This window comes from Myotis brandtii, unplaced genomic scaffold (genome assembly GCF_000412655.1).
Source record: "Myotis brandtii unplaced genomic scaffold, ASM41265v1 scaffold333, whole genome shotgun sequence".
In the NCBI taxonomy this organism is placed as follows: Eukaryota; Metazoa; Chordata; class Mammalia; order Chiroptera; family Vespertilionidae; genus Myotis; species Myotis brandtii.
Window position 1 is genome coordinate 647,912 of NW_005362842.1, and position 22,645 is coordinate 670,556.

At 47.7% G+C, this 22,645-nt stretch overlaps 1 protein-coding gene across 5 annotated transcripts in view; it reads right to left on the minus strand.

The window, feature by feature from the left end:
* Positions 1-3,136: 3,136 nt before the first annotated feature.
* The window catches only part of GDAP1L1 (ganglioside induced differentiation associated protein 1-like 1), a 38,898-nt gene continuing 19,389 nt past the window's right edge, over positions 3,137-22,645 (minus strand). For 2 of the 5 annotated variants that reach the window (XM_014543726.1, XM_014543723.1), the window contains 5 exons: positions 16,985-17,177; positions 15,743-15,916; positions 10,606-10,703; positions 9,701-9,815; positions 3,137-4,568 (listed from right to left, as the gene is read on the minus strand). In XM_014543726.1, coding sequence (XP_014399212.1) covers positions 4,225-4,568; positions 9,701-9,815; positions 10,606-10,703; positions 15,743-15,916; positions 16,985-17,090 — 837 coding nt within the window. In that variant the 5' untranslated portion in view covers positions 17,091-17,177 and the 3' untranslated portion in view covers positions 3,137-4,224. Of the gene's footprint in view, positions 4,569-9,700; positions 9,816-10,605; positions 10,704-15,742; positions 15,917-16,984; positions 17,230-22,645 lie in introns of all 5 variants that reach the window. The other 3 variants (XR_001363076.1, XM_014543727.1, XM_014543725.1) reach the window with 3 other exon arrangements.

Here is a 22,645-nt window from a genome sequence, read left to right on the forward strand (position 1 = left end):
CCAAGAAGGGGAGCAAACATATTAAGAACAGTATGCCATATACGCCAGGTCCCTTGAAACATATGCTGTGCAGATGTTTCTTCTCTGCAGCGACTGTGTCAAGCAGCAAGGATGGACCGGCTCCCGGCACCCATCATGGACTGGGTGTCATCTGATCCATCAAGCTATAAAGCTAAACATGTACCGCAGCATTCTATCAAGTGAGACTGTCACCTATTCCCACCACATTGCCACCTCTTCCTCAGTCAATACCTAAGGCCCCATAACAAATACCCTGTGATCAATTGATGGAGGAAGAGAAAGCTCAGGCCTGGAACCAACTGGAAGTGGATGGTTGCAGCACTATAGGAAGGCCTGAAAGATATTGGAGAAGGGAAATCCTTTCAGTGAACAGAACTTCAAGCAATTCAGTTGGCCCTCCATATCTGCAGGTTTTGCACCTGCAGATTCAACCAACTAGGGATCAAAATATTTGGGGGGAAATGTTACTTTAAAAAAATTGATTTTAGAGAGGGAGAGGGAGAGGGAGAGAGAGAGAGAGAGAGAGAGAGAGAGAATATCATTGACTTGTTCCACTTATTTAAGCATTCATTGGTTGCTTTTTGTATGTGCCCTGACTGGAGATTGAACCTGCAACCTTGGTATATCAGGACAATGCTCTAACCAACTGAGCTACTTGGCCAGGGCACACTGTTGTTGATATGTATTGTGTAGTTAGGCCTGCGATGGCTGCATCTGTACTGAACACGTACAGACTTTTTTTCATTATTCTCTAAACAATACAGTACAACAACTATTCATATAGCATTTACATTGTATTAGGTGTTATAAGTAATCTAGAGATGATTTAAAGCAGACAAGAGGAAGAGTGTAGGTTATACGCAAATACTATGCCATTTTATATAATTACGAGCATGCATGGATTTTGGTATCCGTGGGGGGTCCTGAAACCAATCCCCCACAAATAATGAGGGACAACTCTACATATAGTTGTCTATCTAGATGGAGATAGAAGTTCAGAAATATGGATCTACACATATTCATGGGATGGATGGTTCGACTGTATGATCAGGATTGGAGGATTGGTAATAAGGAAGTCTGTGAGAGAAGGTACGTAGATGGATCTTTAACAGTGGATACAGAAGAAGAGGATAATTGTATTTTATGCAAATATTCCCCCTAAGAAACCCACTTCAGAGGAGACTCTCAATAAATAGGTGAACCAGATGACTTGTTCTGTAGATGTCAGTATTTCCTTTCCCCACTAACCCCCCCATCCCATCACTTGTGGGGTGCCTCACATGGGACAGGTTTTGCTCAACAGGCTCACATATGAAATGGCCAGTAATTGAGCTAGAGGTTATAAGTGGACACAATAACATGGACTTCTCTAATCAAGACTGATTTAGCTAAAACCACCATTGAGGGCCCACCTTGCATGAATTCCCGATATGGCACCATTCCCCACCTAGTGGCAGGTTGATTACATTGACCTCTTCCATCACGCAGGGAGCAGCAATTTGTATATTCTGTATATGGGTTTGCCTTCTTTGACCACATGCACAGACACCTTGGTTCCAGTCTTGATATTCCATACAATACTGCTTCTGACCAAAGAGGTGACATTACAGCAAAATAAATGTAGCCATGTGATTATACCTATGGAATTTTCTGGTCTTATCTAGAAGCAACAGACTTATAGAAAATTGAGATGGCCTAATAAAGACTCCCTTATAGGGACAGCTGGGAGACACTGCAATGTTGGAATGCTGTCTACAGGACACATCATATACTTTGTACCAACCATAATGCTGTTTCTCCACATGCAGGAAACATGGATCCAGCAATGCTGAGGTGGAAATACTTTCACTATTGCACAAAATAACCCATTCACAAAAATGTTGCTTTCCATCCCTGAAACTTTGGACTTTGATGGCTAGATATTATAGTTCTCAAGGAAGGAATGCTTCTATTAAGGAAAACATTGATTGCCACTCAGTCATTTTGAGCTCCTCGTACCATTGCAACTATAAGCAAAGAAGTAGGTTACTCTACTGGCTGGCATGATTGGTCTGATCACCAAGAGTAAATTAGATTGCTGCTACAGTGGTGGCATGGAAGACTATACGGGAACTAGAAGATTCTCTGGGTGCCCTGTTATACTTCCACATCCAACAGCAAAAGATTAATAGAAGACTACAACAGCCCAAGTTGAATCATTTCACCAGTAAAATACCCTAAACATGAGGTCTAGGCTGGGGGCAAACAAAAAAAAACAACCAAAACATAGAATAGCTAGTGGAAAAAAAGAGAAATTATAAATATCAACAATGGCCTTGGGATCAGTTACAGAAATGAGGGCTGAAGCAACTATGAGTGTTTTCTTTCCTGCTTGTCATATACATATATATATTGCATATAAGGATTACTGGTGATGGTTAAATTGATGTTTTAATCTATATATTACAGTATATTGAGGTGTGCCTGTGATCTCTGGGACTAGAGGTGGACCAAAAAGTGACTCTGACATCATCCAGAGTGATGTTACTGACTGGTGGGGCTTTGTGGGTCTCATTTTTAGAGAGAAGTTGTATCCTCATTTCAGGAGAGCATTGGTCCTGTTAGAATTAAGCATGATGTTATTATCTTTGAGTGGAGTTTAATTATGAGTGGGAGGGTCTGCGTGGATGTTTAAGTAGCCAAGTGTTAGATAATGCCTCAAGTATCTAAATGTTGGCCCTGGCTATTTTTTTCTTTTCACCTTGATGGAAAAAAATTTCTTATACATTTTAATAAAATAAATAAAACTATGCCTTATGTTCCACAAATTATACCTCTGGTTTAATGATCTTGGGGCATTTGAACACATTTTTCTCTGGGTAATTGTGAGGACATGTGCCCCGGGAGTCCCCTGACAGTCCATGTACATAAGCAAATGGCTGTGAGCATGCTCTGTAAACTGTGAAGCACTGTCCAAGTGAGGTGGGTTTATGTCAAGAGCAGAACTTTGCAAAGTCTATCCAGGAGCCATCCCTACACTCATCAACTTGAAACCTGAACTCACGGATGCTGAATCTTGTGTCTCCACCCCTCTGATCCCAGCCTTTGGAAATGAGAGCTAGATGGACAACACAGGTTTACAAATGAAAAGCAACTGCTTCTCCTGGATGCTTTATTGGGGGCTTTCAGTGGTTTCTAAGCATGAATGGCAGTGACACTCAGACCTTCTCCCAACATGCAAAAGGCACAGGAAAGTGAGACAGGACCAGGGTGGGCAGCATAGGTGAGGAGATCCCCCTGCGTGGCATGGTGGGGCATGCGAGGCACCCCACAAGTGATGGGACAGGTGGGCATTAAAGGAGATGGCTTTGGCAGAGGCTAGGAGAGGGACTTGAGGTTCATCTACCTCCAGACCCACCCCTGCACTCGGGCCGGACTGACCTTCTAAGACTGTGAACTTGGCTTTTGCTGAAAGTCCACCTCACATGATGGGAAAAATCAGCTCCAGGTGGGAAGAGGATGATGGATGCTGCCTTCAGGGATTACTGGTAGAGTGCCAAACCAAACTCACTGGCCACAGCAGGAGGGGAATGAGGGTGTGCTCATGGTGTCCGTCCTAGTCCTGGTTTGGTGGTTGGGTGCCACTGCCTTGGCTTGAGCCACTGCTGTCTCAGTCCATGTCCAGGAGAAGAATGAAGTCCCTTCCGATCTTCACGGGCCTCCCATGGAGTCTCCGGGTCTCTAGCCCCACCCAGAGGTACCACTTAGAAGAGCTGAGTCTTGATGTTGGCTTTGTCCTGTGGAAAGTTCCCTGGGCAAGAGGGAAGGGGAGGCGAGGGGTCAGGCCCTCTGAGCCCCCAGCACCTCCCAGAATCTGGGCCCTGATGGGTGAAATGGCCTGGGACTCACCTCAGATCCTAACCAGTCCCCACAGTTCCATCTTGAGACCTTGAATCAAAAGAAAAGGCATTCGTGCTTTGTTTCTGTTCTCTCTCTCACTCTTTCTCTCCTTTAGTAGAGCCGTGGCTTCAACTCACGGCATTGGCAACGTCTACTTCTAAACTATGGAATGTTTTCACACTGACAATAGAATTACTCCGAACAAGGGGTGGGGAAGGGGCTGTTCAAGTGTTCATGAGACAGTGCATTAACTGAGAGCTCATTGGGAATCACACAGCACAGAGACACTGACAGTCAGACACCAAGCCCAGGCCTGGCTCAGCTCTAGATGTATTTTTTCTTGAGGTACCAGTAGGCAAAATAGCCCATCCCGCCCAGGGAGCCCATGAGGAAGGAGGCCCCAAAGAAAGATGGCGGTTTCCGCTTGACCAGCCGGAATGCATTGGGGATGACGGCCGATAGCAGGGTGGTATGAATGTCGCCGAGAACTTTCCGGAAGGCAAAGCGCTTCTGGACCCTCTCAAAGAAGGACTGCAGGTTGGGCCGGCTGCCGTCCTCCCAGTATTTCTTGGACAGTCCCAGGAACTTGAGGCGGTGCAGGGTGGCTCCCAGAAGGACGTCAGCGAGAGTGAAGGCACAGCCGCAGAGCCACAGCTCACATTTCTGTCCTAGAGTGGAAGAGAGAGGAGATGGGGGCAGGAGGGATCAGCTTTTCAACCCCATGCACTCGCTCCTCTCTCCTTGACTCCTTTGATGTTTGTCCGCCTGCCATGGTGTTTCCCCAGGGTCATTCACTCCTACACAACTTTAATGATTTTGCCACATCCTTTTACTATCCCTATCAATTTTTTCTTTAAATCAACTGAATTTTTAAGTGCAAGCACTGAGCTTTGTGGCTTCAAGATTTAGATACTGGGAAACAGGAGAAACCATTGAAGAAGCATGAGAAGGAGTGGCCTGGGAGGTGGGAGAGGCCCACTAGTGTGTAGTGTCGTGGAAGCCAAGATAAGAAAGTGTTCCAAGGAGAAGGGAATACTCAGCTGTGTTCAGATGCTGTGGAGAGGTCAAGTAAGAGGAGGCCTGAGAATGGAGATTATATTTGGCAGCTGGTGACCTTGACAAGAGCAGCTGGAGTAGATGCTGACAGTGAAAGCCTGGTTGGAAGGAGTTCAAGTGAGAAAGGGAGGAGAAGAATTGGAGACGGTAAGCAAAGATCACTCATTCAAGGAATTTTGCTGTAATGGAGAGGATACACTAATAATTTGACACAGGTCAAGAGTGTTTTTGTAAGTTGGGAGGAAAAGCTAGCATGTGGATCTACTCTCCTCCCTTCTCCTTGCTGCTTCGTGCCCCAGAAGACTGACTCTGGTTCCAGGGGGTTCCGCCAATGGGGAGCAGTGACAGGAGGGAGGACGGTGGTGAGAGTGAGGTCAGAGTCTTACATCCCTCGGTTTCCTCTCTGCAGGTCACTGTCGACTGTCTGTGTCCCTAGAATGAAAGCTACAGCTTCTGTCAGGTGGCCCTCTCTATGCAGTCTGTCTGTCCAGTTCCTGAAACTGCTCCCACCTCTCATGACCTCAGGCCCAGGATACCACGCTTTTCCTTGTGGTTTCCCTAAATCCTGCCCACATATTTATAAACAGACCCTATAATAAGCCTCCTCAATTACCAATTTGGGGTCACCCTGTGTCCTATGGGGTCCTGCCTGGACCACACCCCTTTTGTCCTTTCATGGACTTTGCATCGTTGGTCCTGCATCCTTCTCCTTTCACTGGGTCATTTCTGCCATCCTGAAAACACACCTTGTATCTACTATAAAAGAAAAAATTCCTCCCTTTGCCCCGCACACTTCTTCAGCTCCCACCCCATTGCTCTATTCCCTTCTACAGATAAACTTCTCAAAAGAGTTGTCTCCACTTGGCCACACTTCCTCCCACTCACTCTTCAGTCTTTTGTCCCGAGTTCAGTGAAACTGCTCTTGGTAGGGTCACCACCAAAGCCATGGGACCAAATCCAGGGGCGCTTTGCTATCCTTGGTTTACTCAGCCTCTCAGACCCTTTATGAGAGCCTATGACACAGGCTCCTCCTACCTCACTGGCCACTCCATGTCAGTCGATTTTGCCTGTTCCTCTGCCCCTACACCTCTCTGAATGTGAGGGAACCTCAGGGCAGGCATGGAGTTTTAAAATGTGTCCACAGATTGATTCTCCTCCCCAGGACTACGGGCTGTATTTCATGACTTGTACTAAGGAATGGAATGTGGCAGAAGTGACAGTGGCTCCCAATGGTAGGTCATGAAGGAACTGTGGCTTCTGCTGCTTCTCCCTCCCACGGATCACTTGTTCAGGAGAAAGCCAGCTGCCATGTTGCAAAGAAACTCAAGCAGCCCTATCGAGATGCCCACATGGTGAGGAGCTGAGGTCTCCTGCCAATAGCCAGTGGGGAACTGAGACATCTAGTTAGGAACCCTGAGAACGAGCCATCTTAGAAGCCAATCCTCCAGCTCAAATGACCAGAGCCCCAACCAACAGCTTGACTACAGCCTGCATTATACAACCTTAATTAGACCACCCAGCTAAGCTGCTCCAAAATTCCTGACCCGTGTGTTATATAAGAAGTGCTTTCTGTTTAAGCTACTGAGTCCAGGAGCAATTTGTTATGCAGCAGTAGATAACTAATATCTACTGCAGTTCTTGATCCCCCTCTTTGTCTCCACTCTCTCCTAAATGAAATCATTCAATTCTGTGGCTTTAAGCACCACATATATGCTAAAGACTTGTAAATCTTTATCTCTAAATTCTGACTTCTCCTTTTAAAATGATATAGAATATCCAATGGCTTATGTGATACCCCCTTGTGTGTCTAAAAGGCATCTCAAACTTACTGTGTCTCAAAGTGAACCCTTGGTCCCCCTTGTCCATATCAGGACTCAGTAGCTGGCTCCATCTATGGGTCTTAACTATGACATTACAATACCTCTGCCCCACACAGAGAGAAGTGGAGGTTTGGAGGTGCCCTGGTAGGTGACTGAGCACCAGAGACCATGTGGGCCCAGCCAGTCTGACCTTTAAAACTGATAGCCACCCCGCTGGGCCTCTGCTGCCTCCCTCAGCCTGGAGGGACACAAGGACTGCCCACACCTTTCCATCTCAAACAACCCCATTCATCTGGCTATCGGGCAGTGCAATGCTGCCTGCTCTTGGAAGACCTCAGGACAAAAACAGAAAGTGAGGGCAGGAGGCTCACAGGCTAGGACCACCTGAGGAATGTGTCTACAGCTATTCTCCAGGACCATCAACTCTGGCCTCCATCTAGGTCATACTCCATGTCTCCCTTGATCATAACAGCAGCTAATATTTGCAGACACTTTTAATGCCATGTGCCAGGCAATGTGCTGAGCCCCTTACATGCATTTTCTCACTGATCCTCACAACACCCCTGTGAAGTAGGTGCTCATTCAACACCCTTTTACAGAACAGAAGAGGAGCCAGAACTAGTGCTTAAGAATGACTCAAGGAGCCAGTGTTTGAATCCAGCCTCCACCACTTCTATCTGTGTAACCTTGGGAGATTATTGAACCTCTCTGTGCCTTAATTTTTTCATGTTAAATGGGGTTACTCATATTACCTACCTCCTAGAGTTATTATGGGATTAAATAAGTTGAAATATGTGAAACACTTAAAACAGTGCCTGGCACACAGTAAGTGTTGTTAAATACATAAATCATTATGGGCTGAATTGTGTTCCTCCAGAATTCATATGTTGAAGTTTTAACCCCCCAGGGTCTCAGACAGTGACTGTATTTGGAGAAAGAGTCTTTAAAGCAGTAAGTTTGCCCTGGCTGGGTAGCTCAGTTGGTTAGAGCGTCATCCCGATATGCCAAGGTTGTGAGTTCAATCCCGGGTCAGGGCACATACAAGTATCAACCAATGAATGCATAAGTAAGTGGAACAACAAATTAAGATTTCTCTCTTTCTTTCTCTCTCTCTCTCCCTCTTCCTTTCTCTCCCTAAAATCAATCAATAAAAATAAAATAAAAAAGTAAGTTAAAATGAGGCTGTTAGGGTGGGTCCTGGTCCAATCTGGCTGGGGTCCTCATAAGAGGAGGACATTTTGCTGTGCAGACACCAGGGGCACATCCACAGAGGAAAGACCATGTGAAGACACAGCAAGATGCAGCCATCTGTAAGCCCAGGAGAGAGGCCTCAAAAGAAACCGAACCCCAGAAGAAACCAACACCTTGATCTTAGACTTCTAGCTCCAGGTTCGTGAGAAAATAAGTAGGTCTGTTGTTTAAGCCATCCAGTCTGTGGTATTTTGTGATGGCAGCCCTAGCAAATTAATGGATAAATATATGAAATACACCTGAGAATTAAGATCACCCAGTGAGAATGGCAGAGCTGGGGCTTTGCCCCTAAGCACTCTTCTGTCCTGGCTCCCTCAGCACCCTCTCTGACAGAACTGAAAAAGTTCCTCCTGGAGGGATGTATTATTTCCCTCTCTTAGCCATACCATCCTTTTTTCTAGAGGGGATTTAAGGCAGCTGGCTTCATTACACACGACAATGTCCCTGTTGAGGACTTTAGGGACCTGTGTGTGCTTTGTGCTCAAGGCCTCAGTTGTGAGATGCTGGAAGAACACTGGACCCATTAAGAGGGAACCTGTGCTTGCCCTAACTATGCTGTTTAAAAGCTGTGTGCAAGTCACCCTGAACAAGTCACTTCACTTCTCTGAGCGTTAGTTTTCTCATCTGGAGAATGTACATGTCTTTAGCTGTCATATGTTCTTAAACTACTATGCTCCCGGCACTTTACTGTGTGCTTTTACTTTTTACAAGAGTCCAACTAGGTGGGGTTAACATAAGTTGCATTTTTATCATCCCATTTTACAGGTGAGGAGACTGAGGCTCCAATAGGGAAAATAACCTGTCCAAGTCACACAGTACTGGCAGCAAAGCTGGAACTCTAACTCAAACCTGTCTGACTCTAAACTTATCTTCTAGGTCACTGTGCTCCAGGTAGAAGTGTGTGTGTGTGTGTGTGTGTGTGTGTGTGTGTGTGTGTGTAGCTGTAACTGTAGCAGCACCTATTGCACAGGCTCCATAAATTGCATAGTTGAATAGAGAAGACTAAGTCTGTCTAAAAGAGAGCAACGGGAAGGTCCAGAATAAAATCTGAAGAAGAGCTGTGGCAAAGATGTTATATAAAAGGAAAAAGGAGAGGGTGGATAGGGTCCTCCAGGCTGGAAATACTGCAGGAGCAAAGGTATGGAGGTGGGAATGAAGCTGGTCTGCTCAGGATCCAGAGAAGAGAGCCACTGAGAACAGAAAGAGTCAAGGTCAGAGAGTCTGGGCAAGCCTGGATGTCTGGCTGCAGCACAAAGAAGCCATAATATTCATCTCTGATAAGGGGGAAAGTCACCATCACTATCACCATCACCATCATCATCTTCACCAACCTTTATTAAATACCTACTGTGTGCTAAGTGATCTAAGCACTCTACATGTATTATTTTATGTAATTTCTCATCATCTCTCTTAGGTAGGTCTTATTATTATCCTCATTTTACATATGGAAACTGAGATCCAGGGAGGTGAAGTACCTGAACCATGGTCACTCAACTAGTAAGTAGCCAAGCTAAGACTTAAACCTAGGTCTGCCTGACTCCATGGCCCATGATCCTAACCCTGGGAGGGGGTCCTCTGAGATCTTTGGGAAAAAAGAAGCTGGACTGGTCAAGGTCAGGGTGGGGAAGGGTGGATGGGCAGCAGCACCCACCTTAGCCAGGGCTGGTACCCACCCTCATTCTCAAGTTTCCTCTTCTCCAGCTCGGCTTCTATCTGGTCCAGCACCATGGCCAGCTCCCCAAGGATCTTCTTCAGGTAACTCACATCATCATGCTCCAGGATCTTGGCCTAGGAGCAGGGTAGGCAGGAGCCAGAGAAGCTGAGTTGGCCTCAATAGAGCTGGGATGACCAGCTCTGCAAATCCAATCTCCAAATATCCCCTCAAGAGTATAGGATGCCCACTGTTATCATAGCACCCTCAGCTGGAGCTCACAATATTCCTGTAAGCTTGGCTGTCCTGCCCAGATCCCTTTCATGGGCTGGTACTCTCATACACCAGCTGCTATGAAGGTTGGTTGATAGTGGCTCATAGCTGACCCTTCTCCAGAGAACTGCTCTTGGCCAATGAGGAGGTGCCCAAAAATACTTGGAAGGTTATCCCACACCCTTTCAACCCTTCAACCCCCCGCCAGGCAATCTGTAGCCAATGGCTGATTGATATAAGGGTATAAAAGGCTGGCCCCTGGCCTCAAGGGGGATTGACCTTGTGGTGCCATTTGTGCTCCAGAGCTCCCTGTGGAAATAGATGAACTTGGTCCTTTCCTCTTTTCCATCCCTCCCATCCTTCTGGGTTCTCCTCAGAACACTCCCTCTATACCCAAGAACCTCTGTCCAATGCAGGCTCTGCTATTAAGAACACACCCAACACATGAGGAAACTGAGGCTCCAGGAGGAGAGTGGCTTGCCCAAGGTCAAATAGCCAGTAAATGACAGAGGAGACAGGACTGGAAAAGCAAACAATGGATTTCCCATTTCATGTCACCAACTGATCCTCTACCTAGGACCAGCTTCTCCCAGTTGTTCTTTTCCATGGAAAAGATGGTGGGAAAGAGGAATGAGCAGGGCCGGAGGCACTCACCATGAGCTTCTTCTGTTTAGAAAGATAGGGCTCAGAGAGCTGGGGCTCCTCTTCATGGTCCAATTTCATGAGGTCCGTGGTGGCGTTGGCTAAATGTCCTGGGGAAAGAATAGGAAAGGTCCTGTCCTTCTGCTACTCAGTGTACCCCATCCCTTCCCCCACAGACTTGGAATAGGTCCCATGCAAACATTGGTCTGGGAAGTAACAATATCAACAGCCAACACTTGGTAGGCACAACAGGCTGCAACATAGGGATGGGTGAGATGCCATCCTGCCATAGGCTCAGGATAGTGGGAGACACAGACATCTAAAGAAACCCCTATAAACCCCAGCATGGTCAATCTGTAATGAAGAGTGGACAGAATGCTGTGGGACCCAGAGAGCCACCTGCCTGGGCGACAGGCATCAAGAAACCTCACTGAGGAGGCCACTCTATTCTTGGGGATGAGCAGGAGTTTGTCAGGCATGAATATAATGCTAAACTTGGAAAAATTCGTACTTCAGTGTGTCCCCCAAACCCTTTCTGTAGTGAGGAAACAGGTTCTGAGGGGCTAAATAATGTTCCACACACATGAATAACAAGCATGTTTTGAACATGGGTCTGCCTGATTCTTGGACTAGTGTTCATTCATTGCACCCCCACAAGGAAAAATTTGTTTATTTCAAGAAAAACTGTAAGAGACTTTTGGTGTCTTGAAACTTCCACCTGTGGTGAGGCAACTTCCCCGAAGATTTAGGGACTCGATGACCCATCTTTCCTTGGAAAACTGACCTTGATGCCAAAAAGGCAAGGGTGAAAGAAAGTAGGTCAATGATGGGAATTCAAGCCAGCATCTCGAGAATTATCCTTAATGGGAGAAAGGTAGTGTCCTATAATCTAACTTTGAAAATTTTTAACTTTGAAAGTGTAAACTATGAACTATGGGTTTTACAAGAGGAGGTGGAAATATTAAGTGGGATAAGATCTTGGGTTCTGTTCCCTTATTGGGGCAGGATTCTCTGGAATTCTTGGTCAATACGTCTTGGACATGGTAGATCAAGCACGTGGTGGCACCCCAATCCTGCTCTGCCCCCTCCCCTGGGCCCCAACTCAATTTGGATATCCTTGGGCTTCTTGAAGACATCCTGGCCCGACCAATCTCATCATCTTCCCTGCATTCTCCCCAGATTGCAGCATCCCCACACACACTAAGCAAAGCCAGATGCCTAAGGATTGTCCTCAATCCCTCCATCCCCCTCCTCCCCACACCAAATCAGCCCCAGGTCCTGTTGATTCTTCACCTTAATATTTTTCATACTTACCTTCTCCCTTTCAACCTTTTCACTATCCCTGTTAATCTTTTGCTTGGATGATTATGATTTACCCCTGTCACCTGCACTTTCTCCACTCTAAGCCCTTTCCCACTCTGGCAGAGACATCTTCCTCAAAACACATTTGATCATGCCACTCCCTACTTAAAACCCGTCCCAGGCTCCTCACTGCTCTCAGATAATGTCCAAGCTCCTCAACTGGTCTTAAAAGACCCAGCAGGATTGCCGTAGACCAATTCCAGCATGTCATAATTTTAAGAGTTTCATCAAAAGGTTGATGAGACTTGGGGACTCAACAGGGTTGAGTCACACATGTAGTCACCATCTGGGAATGGCTAAAGGCATTTCCCCAAACCTGAATAGGAAACTGATTGTGGCTGCCAGACAGTTAAAGGGCATCTTAATCTACATGTTATTGCCTCCTACTGGCCAAACACCTGAACAGCCGTAGGCTATTCCCCCATTCTGACAATGGACTCTGTACCCTTTGAAACCTTAACCTTTGAAGTGTATTATCTCCACCTTGCCTTAGGATAAATTGTGTTGATAAAAGCAAGGGTCCTAGACAAGGAGGCAGTCTTCAGTTCCTTTAGCTGAAGGTCCTCTGACCCCCCAATGCCTTTCAAAATTATATCTCGTTTCTGGACTCTTTATTAGTCTCTGGATTCCTATGTCATCTACGCGCAGCCCCTTTTCCAGATTCCTGAACCCTTCTTGATGCTGGGACATGAACCCCGGCATAAATGGACACCCGAAGTGGGACAAGAGCACCAACAATACAGGATCCACTTCTCCCCACATTGACTCCATCTTTCACTGAGCTCCCCCAACTGTCCCTATCTCCAGATGGTAACATTTTAGCCACTCTACTAGTAAATACTTAACATTTCCTGAATGTGCCTGACCATTTCAAACCTCCAGGCCATTGCTCACATTCCTCTTCCTCCCAGAATAGTCTTCTGTATTCCTGAAAATCCCCTTCCAGATACAGCATAAGACCACCTCTTCCATGAAGCCTTTCCTGATCTTCTAGGAAAACTGATCACTCAGTGCCTTAGTTATCCAGTGTACATGGTGCAGGTGTCTGCCAGAGAATGCAGACACACTACTCAGAGCTGCCACGCACAATTCCATTCACACTGTTGTCTATGAGAAAAGTGCTCCCTGGATTGTGCAATACACAACCTGTCCTGCTGCACATGGAGATTTGATGCTCATGTACTTATCTCTGGATGTTTGTGTCTCCCACTAGAATCTGAGCTTCTGGAAAGAAGTGGCTATGTCAGATTTATCTCTGTTCTCTTAAAACCCAGTACAGACCTGGCACAGAAAGAGCTCAGTGAGTGTTGAATGAATAAAGGAATGAATGAATGAATGAAATGATTAAGTAAACGGGTACAAAAGTTGTTAAATTTCTGACTTCTGAGATTTCTCCATTCACTACCCTATCTCCTGGCCTGATAAAAACCCAATAAACACATTCCAAGATCTTTCCACTTTGGGGCTATATTAAGCCTCATTGATGTTTTATGAATTTGAAGGTCAAGTACAGCATCTTCTCTCTTGCTAGTTACTGGGGTTGCCCTATGGCTCTCTTCAGACACCAGGGGGACAGACCAGGCCAAGGGAAGACCTTGGACTTTTGTATCCTGTGAGGTCTCTCCACCCCTCTCCAGCTGGGCTGGAGCCCTGGGATCCTTTCAGCCTCTTCAAAGGAAGAAGCAGGCTTGGCCTGCTCTGGACCCCCCACTGCCTTCCAGGTACCTCCAAATGGCCCAGAGTAGGAAGGGGGAGCACCTCCAGCCTCCAGAAACACTTAGGGACTACCTCTGTCTAGTGCAGGCCACTATCATTGCTCACCTAGCTGACAGTCAGGACCTCCTGACTGCTCTGCCTATTCTCAGTTGGGTGATCTTTGTAAAATGCAAATCCAATCATGTCACTTCCCATCACTGTTTCTCCACTCACTGCTCTTTGGATAAAATTCCAGTTCTGCCAGACCTGCTCCCCAGACTCACACTATCACCCTTGGGCTATACTTCAACCACATTGAACTTCCTTCGGTCCCCAGAACACACCATGCCCTCTCCTACCCTTGAATCTGAAAGGACGCTCCTTCTCCTTCCCCTTTTAACTTATCCTTGGATGTGGGTCATCCCTGGACATTGCTGCATTTCAGAATCCTCCATGACCCCAGAGGTTGGGATGGGCATCTTCTATGTTCCCACAGCCTCCTTATCAAACAGTTTGGTTTTGAACAGATTATGCATACATACTTGTTTAAAAATTCAAACAACATTAAAGAATGTTGTGTGAAGAGTAACTCTCCTCTCATTCTGTAGTCCCTTATTTCCATTCCCCCAAAGCAAGCACTACTGGCAGCTTCTCATACATCCTTCCAGAAATACTCCTTGCTTTGCAAGCACTTGTGCATCTAATTTAACCTCTTTCTAAATATGCTAAATAGCACATTGATGTTTTTTCCCCCTTCACTTTTTTTCCTACTCTCTAATACATCTTAGCATTCCATATGCTTCTTTATTTTTTAAAACAGCTGCACAGTATTCTATTGTGTGAGAGGTCTAGAATTTATTTACCCAGTTCCCAACTCATGGACAAATGGGTTACTTCCATCCTCTTGCGAGCACTTCCTATACTGCAATGAATATCCATGTACATACGTCTTGGCGCACACACCCAAATGTAACTGCAGGATAATCTCCAAGGTCTGGTCCTTTCTATGTTTGATATAAAGGGCCAGACTGTCCTGGAGAACTTGTTCAAATTTCTTATCTCACACTAAGGAGTCCAGGAAAGGGTATAATTACCTGTTCATTTGTCTTTCTGCTTCCATGGAACTGCTACCCTGGGATGATAGAAGCTATGTCTGTCCTCATCTGTCTCAAGCCCCCAGCCCAGGGTTTAGGTAATAAAAAAAACCTCATAAATATTTTTGATTGAATGGGGATGGGACAATATAGATAAATCCTGAGTCTTCTTCAAAAATGAGCTTGAGTTCCACAATCTGCCTTCTTCCCACCTTCAAACATTAAACTTATTCCTTTCAGAGGGGGTGACCATTTACTGGGCACCTATCATCTACTTCGAATTATCATGCTTTGTCTGTCTGTAGGACCCCATGGTTTCTGCACAGAGCCTGGACAAAAGTCTGTAAACACTTGTTGATGGATACTCTGATTTCATCTAACCCCCATTTACTGGATGCTGGAAACAAAAGGATGAACTAGGCCATGGGCACGTCCAGGCTACCAGCACATGGGTGATGCTTGAATTAGAAATCAGAAACCCTATAGGGGGCCTTGCCATATCTGGGCAGCCTTCCTTGGCGGTGCCAACACTGATGTCACTCAATGCTGGGCCACCAACCATAGCCCTGACCTCCCTGGGCCCCAACCCTAGGTGTCTGGGGCTGGGACTCCTGTGGGGAGGTGCCCAATTCCCCATGAACAAGACAAGATTCTAGGGAGATAAACAGCCTTGTAGCCTCTATATGGGATGGCAGGACAAGAGTAGGGGGCAGGAGATGGGAATGAGAGACAGAGACTGCAAGAGAGGGAGAGACATTCAGTGTAATACAGGGTGAATGAGATGGAAGGCCAGAGAGATGTTGTAGAGAAAACGAGTGAGAGAGAGAGACCCAGAGAGATTAACTGAGACAGAAAGGGACAGAGAGAGGAGAGAAGGAGGGAAAAGGAGAGTAAGATACACCAGTGAGAGCAAGAGGAGAAGGACTCCCATTGAAAGGGAGCAGGCGGGCAAGGAAGGGGGTCAGCAAGGGGCTGGTGCACCTGCCCCGGGCACTCACTGCGGATCTCAGCCGTAGCGTACTTGGGAATCATGGAGTCGGTGGTGAGCTCGGGGTGCAGGATGCAGCCATGTGTGTAGGCGTCCATGGGCAGTGAGTCCAGCAGCTCGCGGTACTGCAGCACCCGTGCGTGCTGTGGGCTGCCCGCCTCGGGCATCAGGGCTACCACGTGCTCTGCGAGACACAGCCGGGGCTGGACCAGGGGCATGAGGCCCGACTTGGCCACCTGCCCCTGATTCAGAAAGGCCAACATCTGGCACCCCAACTTCCAACCCCAGCATCCTGGAAATCCAAGGTAATCCAAGGAAATCCTTGAGATACAGTCCTCATCCAGTTGACAGGGGACCCTAGTGGTCCGGCCCACCACCCCTCCTCACTGGAGACCTCCAAGCTATCCTCTGAGGGGCCGGCGGGAGCCTGGGCTCCTTACTGCCAGCCTTCAACAGAAGCTGGAAACCTGGATGTTTAAAATGCAACTCTCTTTGATTTTTATTGTTAATGCTCTCGAGGATATTTTTCCATTGACTTTTAGAGAGAGTAGAAGAGAGAGGGAAAGACAGAGAAATATCAATGTGAGAGAAAACACATCGATTGGATCTCCTTGATTTTTAAATGTTGGCAACTAATTCATATTCTTTTTAAACTGCATGTCTGGGCCCTGATCCCCTCTCAGCTGCTGTTTGCAGCCTCCGCTGTGGGCTGTGAGCTCCTGAACCGAAGCAAGGCCAGAGGGAGGGAGGGAAAGGGACATAGGATCGTATGGGGTTCTGGGGTGTCAGCCCTATTCTTGTCTGCAAGGTTCTGGGATATCTGGGCCCATGTCTGTGGGCTTCCTGGGAGTCCATGGCCCTGACTATGCTTATAGGTTTCAGGGGGCTGGGCCTGCTGGTGCCCTGGCATCCTTGGAAGATCTCTACCCTGACTGTGGGGACTGTTCATGCCCGAGGGGATCCCAAGGGTCTGTGGCCATGCCTGTGACTCTAGAGCTCTTGAGGAAGGAAGCTATAGCCCCAGAGCTTCAAGGGGGAGGGTGTCTGGACCATGCCCTTTCTCTGTAGTAGTACTAGAGCGGGGGCGTTTTGGAGATCTGTGGCTATGCAGTTCCTAGGGGTATCTGAGCCCGTGATTCATCTTGGGGGAGACTGAGCCTTGCCCATGGCTCCAGTGGGTTTCTGAAGGCTTTCCAAGGCTCTGGGACCCCATCTGAACCTGCAGGGCCTCTGGTGGGGGCGGCAGCCATACCTCCTGTGAAGGTGCGCTCCACGTAGTCGATGATCTGGTCGTAGTCACTGATGATGTTGTCGCGATGGATGATGACGGGCACCTCCTCACCCAGGTTGAGCCGCATGAACCAGGGCTCCTTGTGCTCACTCTGAGGCAGGCTCACGTCCCGCTCCTCACATGCCAGGCCCTTCTCTGCAATCACCAGCCGCACCTGCAGGGGCCAGGGTCAGAGCGGGGAAGGCAGGTGGACACACAGGGACACTCTGCCCAGGTGGGATTGGGCATGTGGGGAGGGAGGTCAGAGGTCACACACAGGAGGGGACACTGTTTCTTCCAGGCCATTCTTGGGCCCCTGGGTAGGGGGGGCTATCTCCCAGGGGCCTAGGGCCTGGTGGTTATGGGGCTGGGTTTCACAGCTGGGCATACCTGGGGATAAAATTCCTGGTTCTGCTGTGTTTGAGCAGATTCCTTAAACTTTCTGAGCTTCAGTCTCCTTATTTGCGAAATGGAAGTATTAATAGTACCAATCCAGTGTCTGGTGTATAGATGACACTCAATTCCCAATTATCATTATCATGATTGGATTCTCAGCCTGGTCTCCAGGGGTGGAGTCGGCCAGGAAATTTGCAGAAATTCTTATCGTCAGCAGCTAAATTTTTCAAATTATTTGAGGGGAAAAAATGAGGAAAAAAAGAACTTGCCAACATCTATCGAGCCCTTTACTGTCCCCAAATACCTTCCCATCTGGTTGCTGGATGCTCATAGTAGCCTCCCAGAAGAGGGCAGAGCAGGGACTATCTCCTTATTTTTATTGATAAGAAAACTAAAGGCCAGAGAGAGTAAGTAACTTACCCAAAGTCACACAGCAATTTAGTGGCAGACCTAAACCTGTGAGCAATGGTTCTTGACCCTCCAGACCAGTGCTCTCTGCCCTGGGGGCTCCTTTCAGGGAATCCTGGATCTGCCCCCTCCTTAGCTTTTCCCCTATGTCTCCAGAGGGTCCCAGACAAACATTTGAGCTGGTAGAAGCTAATGGAGAGCCTTGAAGTAGGGGCATGTCCTAACCCAGCCCAAAATTTCTGAGCTGGAAAACAGCAATCACCTAGTCCAACTGTCCCCTTCCTGTGGACTGAGACTCAGAAAGAAGGCTGGACTTACCCAAGGCCCCCCCACAAAAAGATGGCAAGTGCCTCCACCCCTCCTGAGCATCAGTGTCCCCACAGCCAATAGGAAGCTCTGGGAACTGGGCATCCCCAGCCTCCCTCCCTGATGTCCGGAGTTAAAGACCCAGAAGACACAACATGGGGTCATGTTGGGCTGGGTGCCAGACTGTGTCAATTCAAATCCCTATAGCACTTACTTGCTGAACTTGGCTTTACAAATAGCTTTACATCTATGTGCCTCAGTTTCCTCACCTGACCAATGGGAGTCCCAATGGCAATTCCCTCAGAGGGCTGTTGTGAGAATTAGATGATTAGTTCCTGTGGAACAGTGCCTGGCATACAGTAGAGGTAATGTATCTTAGCTACTTGCATTGGACTAGGTTTCGAAGGCAGACAGACATGGACTTAAAACCTGGTTCTGTTGTTTATTTGCTGTGTGACTTTGGGCAAGTCACTGTACCTCTCTGATCAGTTTCTGTGAAATGAGGAATGTAATCCACTTCAAGGCTGGCTCAAGGTGGAGATGGGATGATGTGGGTAAAGTCCCAGACAGGAGGTTAATACATGGTTTTTAACCTGTATCACTGTTATCACACACACACACACACACACACACACACACACACACCACAACCCCTGGTTGATGTCTTAGAGTGCTTCATGCCCCATGCTCACAGCTAACATGAACACCCCCTTCTGTTTAGTGAACTGTGGGGAGGGAGAGGTAATTGGCACCGAAACCCACAACACTCATTCACAAATTCATTTGCTGCCTTAGCCAGAGCAGGTCCTGCAGACGGCACTGGGAGGCAGGCTCTCAAATCCTCACCCTGGCTCTGCCATGTCAATGCTGTGTGACCTTAGAGCTATCACTGCCCCTTCCTGAGCCGCCTCTTTCTCAGCAGTAAAACAAGGGGCTGCAGCCCTGCAGGGAGCTGACACTACATTCAGACCACGCAGGAGACAGGCCGTGGGAGGGAACTGCTGGGTCTGTCTGAGAAGGGGAGGAACCGTGGCAGAGAGTGAGCACCCGGGGGTGTATCTGTTGGGTCTGGGTGTGTTAGTGTGTGTGCCTGAGCGTGAGTAGCAACTGTGTGAATGAGCAAATGTGTGTGTGTCTGTGTGTGCATATGTGTGCATGAGTGTATATGGATGAGTGTACCAGTAAGTGTGAGTCTTCAAGTATTATATGAACACGTGTGCATTAGTGTGGACAGGAGTGAGTATGCATGAGTGAGAATGCCTGTGCACGTGTACATTTGAGCTCATGGGCAGTGACTGCCCTGGAGAAGCCCCAGAGTGGTTGAGGCTGGAGTTTGGCTGAAGCCAAACCGCCCCGTTCCCTTCCGGCCTATCCTGGCATCCTCCTGCCTCGGAGGTCAGGCTCCGCCCAGTCATCCAGCCTCAGGGCCAAGCTGGGGCCTCTGAATGGATGGAAACAGAACCCAAACCAAGCCCTTGCCCTTGGCAAGTCCAGACATTTGGCCTCTGTCCTGGCAGGGCATCTGTCCTGCCCTGAGATTCCAGTGAGGGTGCCAGGTGGGGCGGCTGCCTGGGAAGGGGACTATCTTTAGAGGCGTAACAGTCCTGCTTGGAGCTGCCTCAGGTCACATGGGCAAGCGGCCAAGGAGACTTTCTCCTTTAGCTGAGTTGAAGGCCAGAGCCCATGCGCCATCCTGCAGGGGAGGGGAGGCAGGAGGAAGCCAGGCCCAGGGGAAGGGCATGCAGTTGCCAAGGCCATCTGCCATCTCTGCCTCCTGGGGGCTGGAGCAGACTTAGGTGGTCACCACTCAGTGTGACCAGACATCAGCCATCTCTGGGCAAATTCTCTTCACTGTCATGGTCAGGCACTGTCCCTCCTCACCAAGCCCTTGTTTCCGAGGCAACTGTGATGGGTTGAATTGGTGTCTCTTCCCAGGCATTTAGTTGCTGTGTGATTTTGCAAAAGACACTTAGAGTCTCTGAGCCTTAGTTTATTTATCTCAAATACCTTGGTTTTAAATTAATAAACTTTATATTTTAAAGCAGTTTTAGGTTGACAGAATCAAATACCTTTTTTTAAAAAAAATGTAACACCTATGGCTTATAAATTCATCATTTTCCAACACTTATTTATCAAGTGCCTACTCTGTGCCAGGTCTTGTTCTAAGTATGGGAGACTCAGCAGTGAACAAGGATCTCTGTCCTCAGGAAGCTGGCATTCTAGTGGGAGAAGACAGATAAGCAGTTAATATGATAGGATATGTTAAAAGATGGTGAGTGCAACAGAAAAAAGAAAAAATACATCAGGGTAAGAATTGGGGATGTCAGGGTACAAGGGAGACAGGTGATCATTTTAAATAGGGTAATCCATTGGGGCAGCCTCTTTGAGAAGGTGACCTTTGAGCAAAGGTTTGAATGAAGTGAGGCAGTGATCCACACAGGGATCTGGGGAAGACTGTTCCAGGCAGAGGGACAGACAGTGCAAAGGCCCTGGGGTGGGAGCATGTCTGCAGTGTTTGAAAAGGATGTGTGGGAGGAGGCCAGTGTGGCTGGAGCAGGGTGGACGGGGAAGAGGACAGAAAGGACCATGCACAGGGGCTTATAATTGAGACTCCCAGACCCAGGGGTCTAGGATTAAACTTAGAGAGTCCTTGAACTAGGATGGAAATATTGCATGTTTATTTTCAGTAATCTCAAACTGACATGTAGCTTTCTCTTCCGTTACGAGTGTAGGCGATAAAGCATGGTAGTGTGAGCGTGCCTGGAACATTGTCAGCCCTAGGAGTCAGATATCTTCATAACTTCACAGTTGTGCCAGTTACACTTATCACGACTTCAGTATCACAGCTGCTATCAGTCCTGCCACTAGATGTGTTATATAATGGGTTAATATAGAAACATGTCATTACATAACAAATTTGTTTTAAAAATATGTCAATAGCTGCACTTCAATACAATTGGTTTCCCTTTTAACCCAATGATCCTGTGTATATAATTTTATTCAGTTAAAAGCATTATTCTGAGAAAGGTCCAGGGGCTTCCCCTGACTGACGAGGGGTCCATGACCCAGCAAGGTTAGGATCCTACAGTAGGGCCTGAGGCCATGATGAGGACTCGGGCTTTTTCCCGGAGGGACCTGGGGAGCCACTACAACAGTGGTTCTCAACCTTGGCTGCACATTAGACTACAGTAGGGCCTGAGGCCATGATGAGGACTCGGGCTTTTTTCCGGAGGGACCAGGGGAGCCACTACAACAGTGGTCCTCAACCTTGGCTGCACATTAGAATCTTTTTAAAATCCTGATTTCTGGATTCTAATGTGCAGCCAAGGTTGAGAGCCACTGCACTACAAGCTTCTGAGCAGAAGGGTGAGATTGCAGTTTTCACCTGTGGGCCTCCTGCGGGTGGGGTAAATGGTCAAGTGCAGCAATATGGACATAGCTGGGGGTCAGTGCCCAAGAGCTTGAAAGGCAAAGGTAGAGGTCATTTACTTCCCTGCTGCCACATCTGGGAGGGGGCTTCTGGGAGACCTGCTCCATCTTGGGTGTCAGGACTGGCCCACGGCAGGACCCAGACCTGGGCCTATTACTCCTGGCAGGGGCTCCCCACAAGTACATCCAAGACAAGGGCAAACTCTGAGAGGATGAGGACAATCTTGAACCAGGCTCTCATACCATCCCTCTGTCTCCCATCCAGTTCCCACTACTAGGGCCTGGCTCCTGAGGTTCTGGGTGGGAGGAGATTCTAACATCTGGAGATCAGGCTGATTCACCTCCAAACCCCCCAACAACCTGCACAGAGCCTGGCACACAGTAGGTGTTCACCATGCATGTATAAAACTTATGGACGAGTCCCAGTGGGACCTTGGTTAATGTGACCTCTCCTGTACCTAGTACTTTATCGACATCCTAACACCTATTAGTAACAGAGCCTGACTCCATGCCAGGCACTGCTGTCAGCACTTTTTGTGCATCATCTCATTTCACCATCAAAATAGCCCTCTGATGAAGGTACTGCCATTAGCTCCATTTTACAGATTATAAAACTGAGGCTTTGGAGAGACAAGCGACCTGTCCAAAGTCCCATAGCAAGTTACTGGGGACGATGGTAATCCCACTAGAGATTGTCTGGCCTCAGAGTCTATACCCGAAACTGGGATCACTCAAAGGGAGACCGTGGACCTACAATAGGGCCTGAAGCCCTGATGAGGACTCAGGCTTTTTCCCGGAGGGACCTGGGGCGCCACTACAAGCTTTTGAGTAGAATGGTGAGATTGCAGTTTTCACCTGTGGGCTTCATCAGCATCACCTGGCAGCTTGTTAGACATGCAGTACGTTGGGTCCCACGCCAGAACTACTGAGTCAGAATCTCTGGGGTGGGACCCAGCAGTCTGTGCTTTAACCAGGGTCATGCAGTGATTACAATGCACGACCAAGTTTGAGCAGTGCCATTCTAGAACAGTAGTCACACTGCCTCTTCAACAAACCTCTCAGCAACCCTCAGAGGGGTTGGAATTAAAGTAGCTATCATTATTA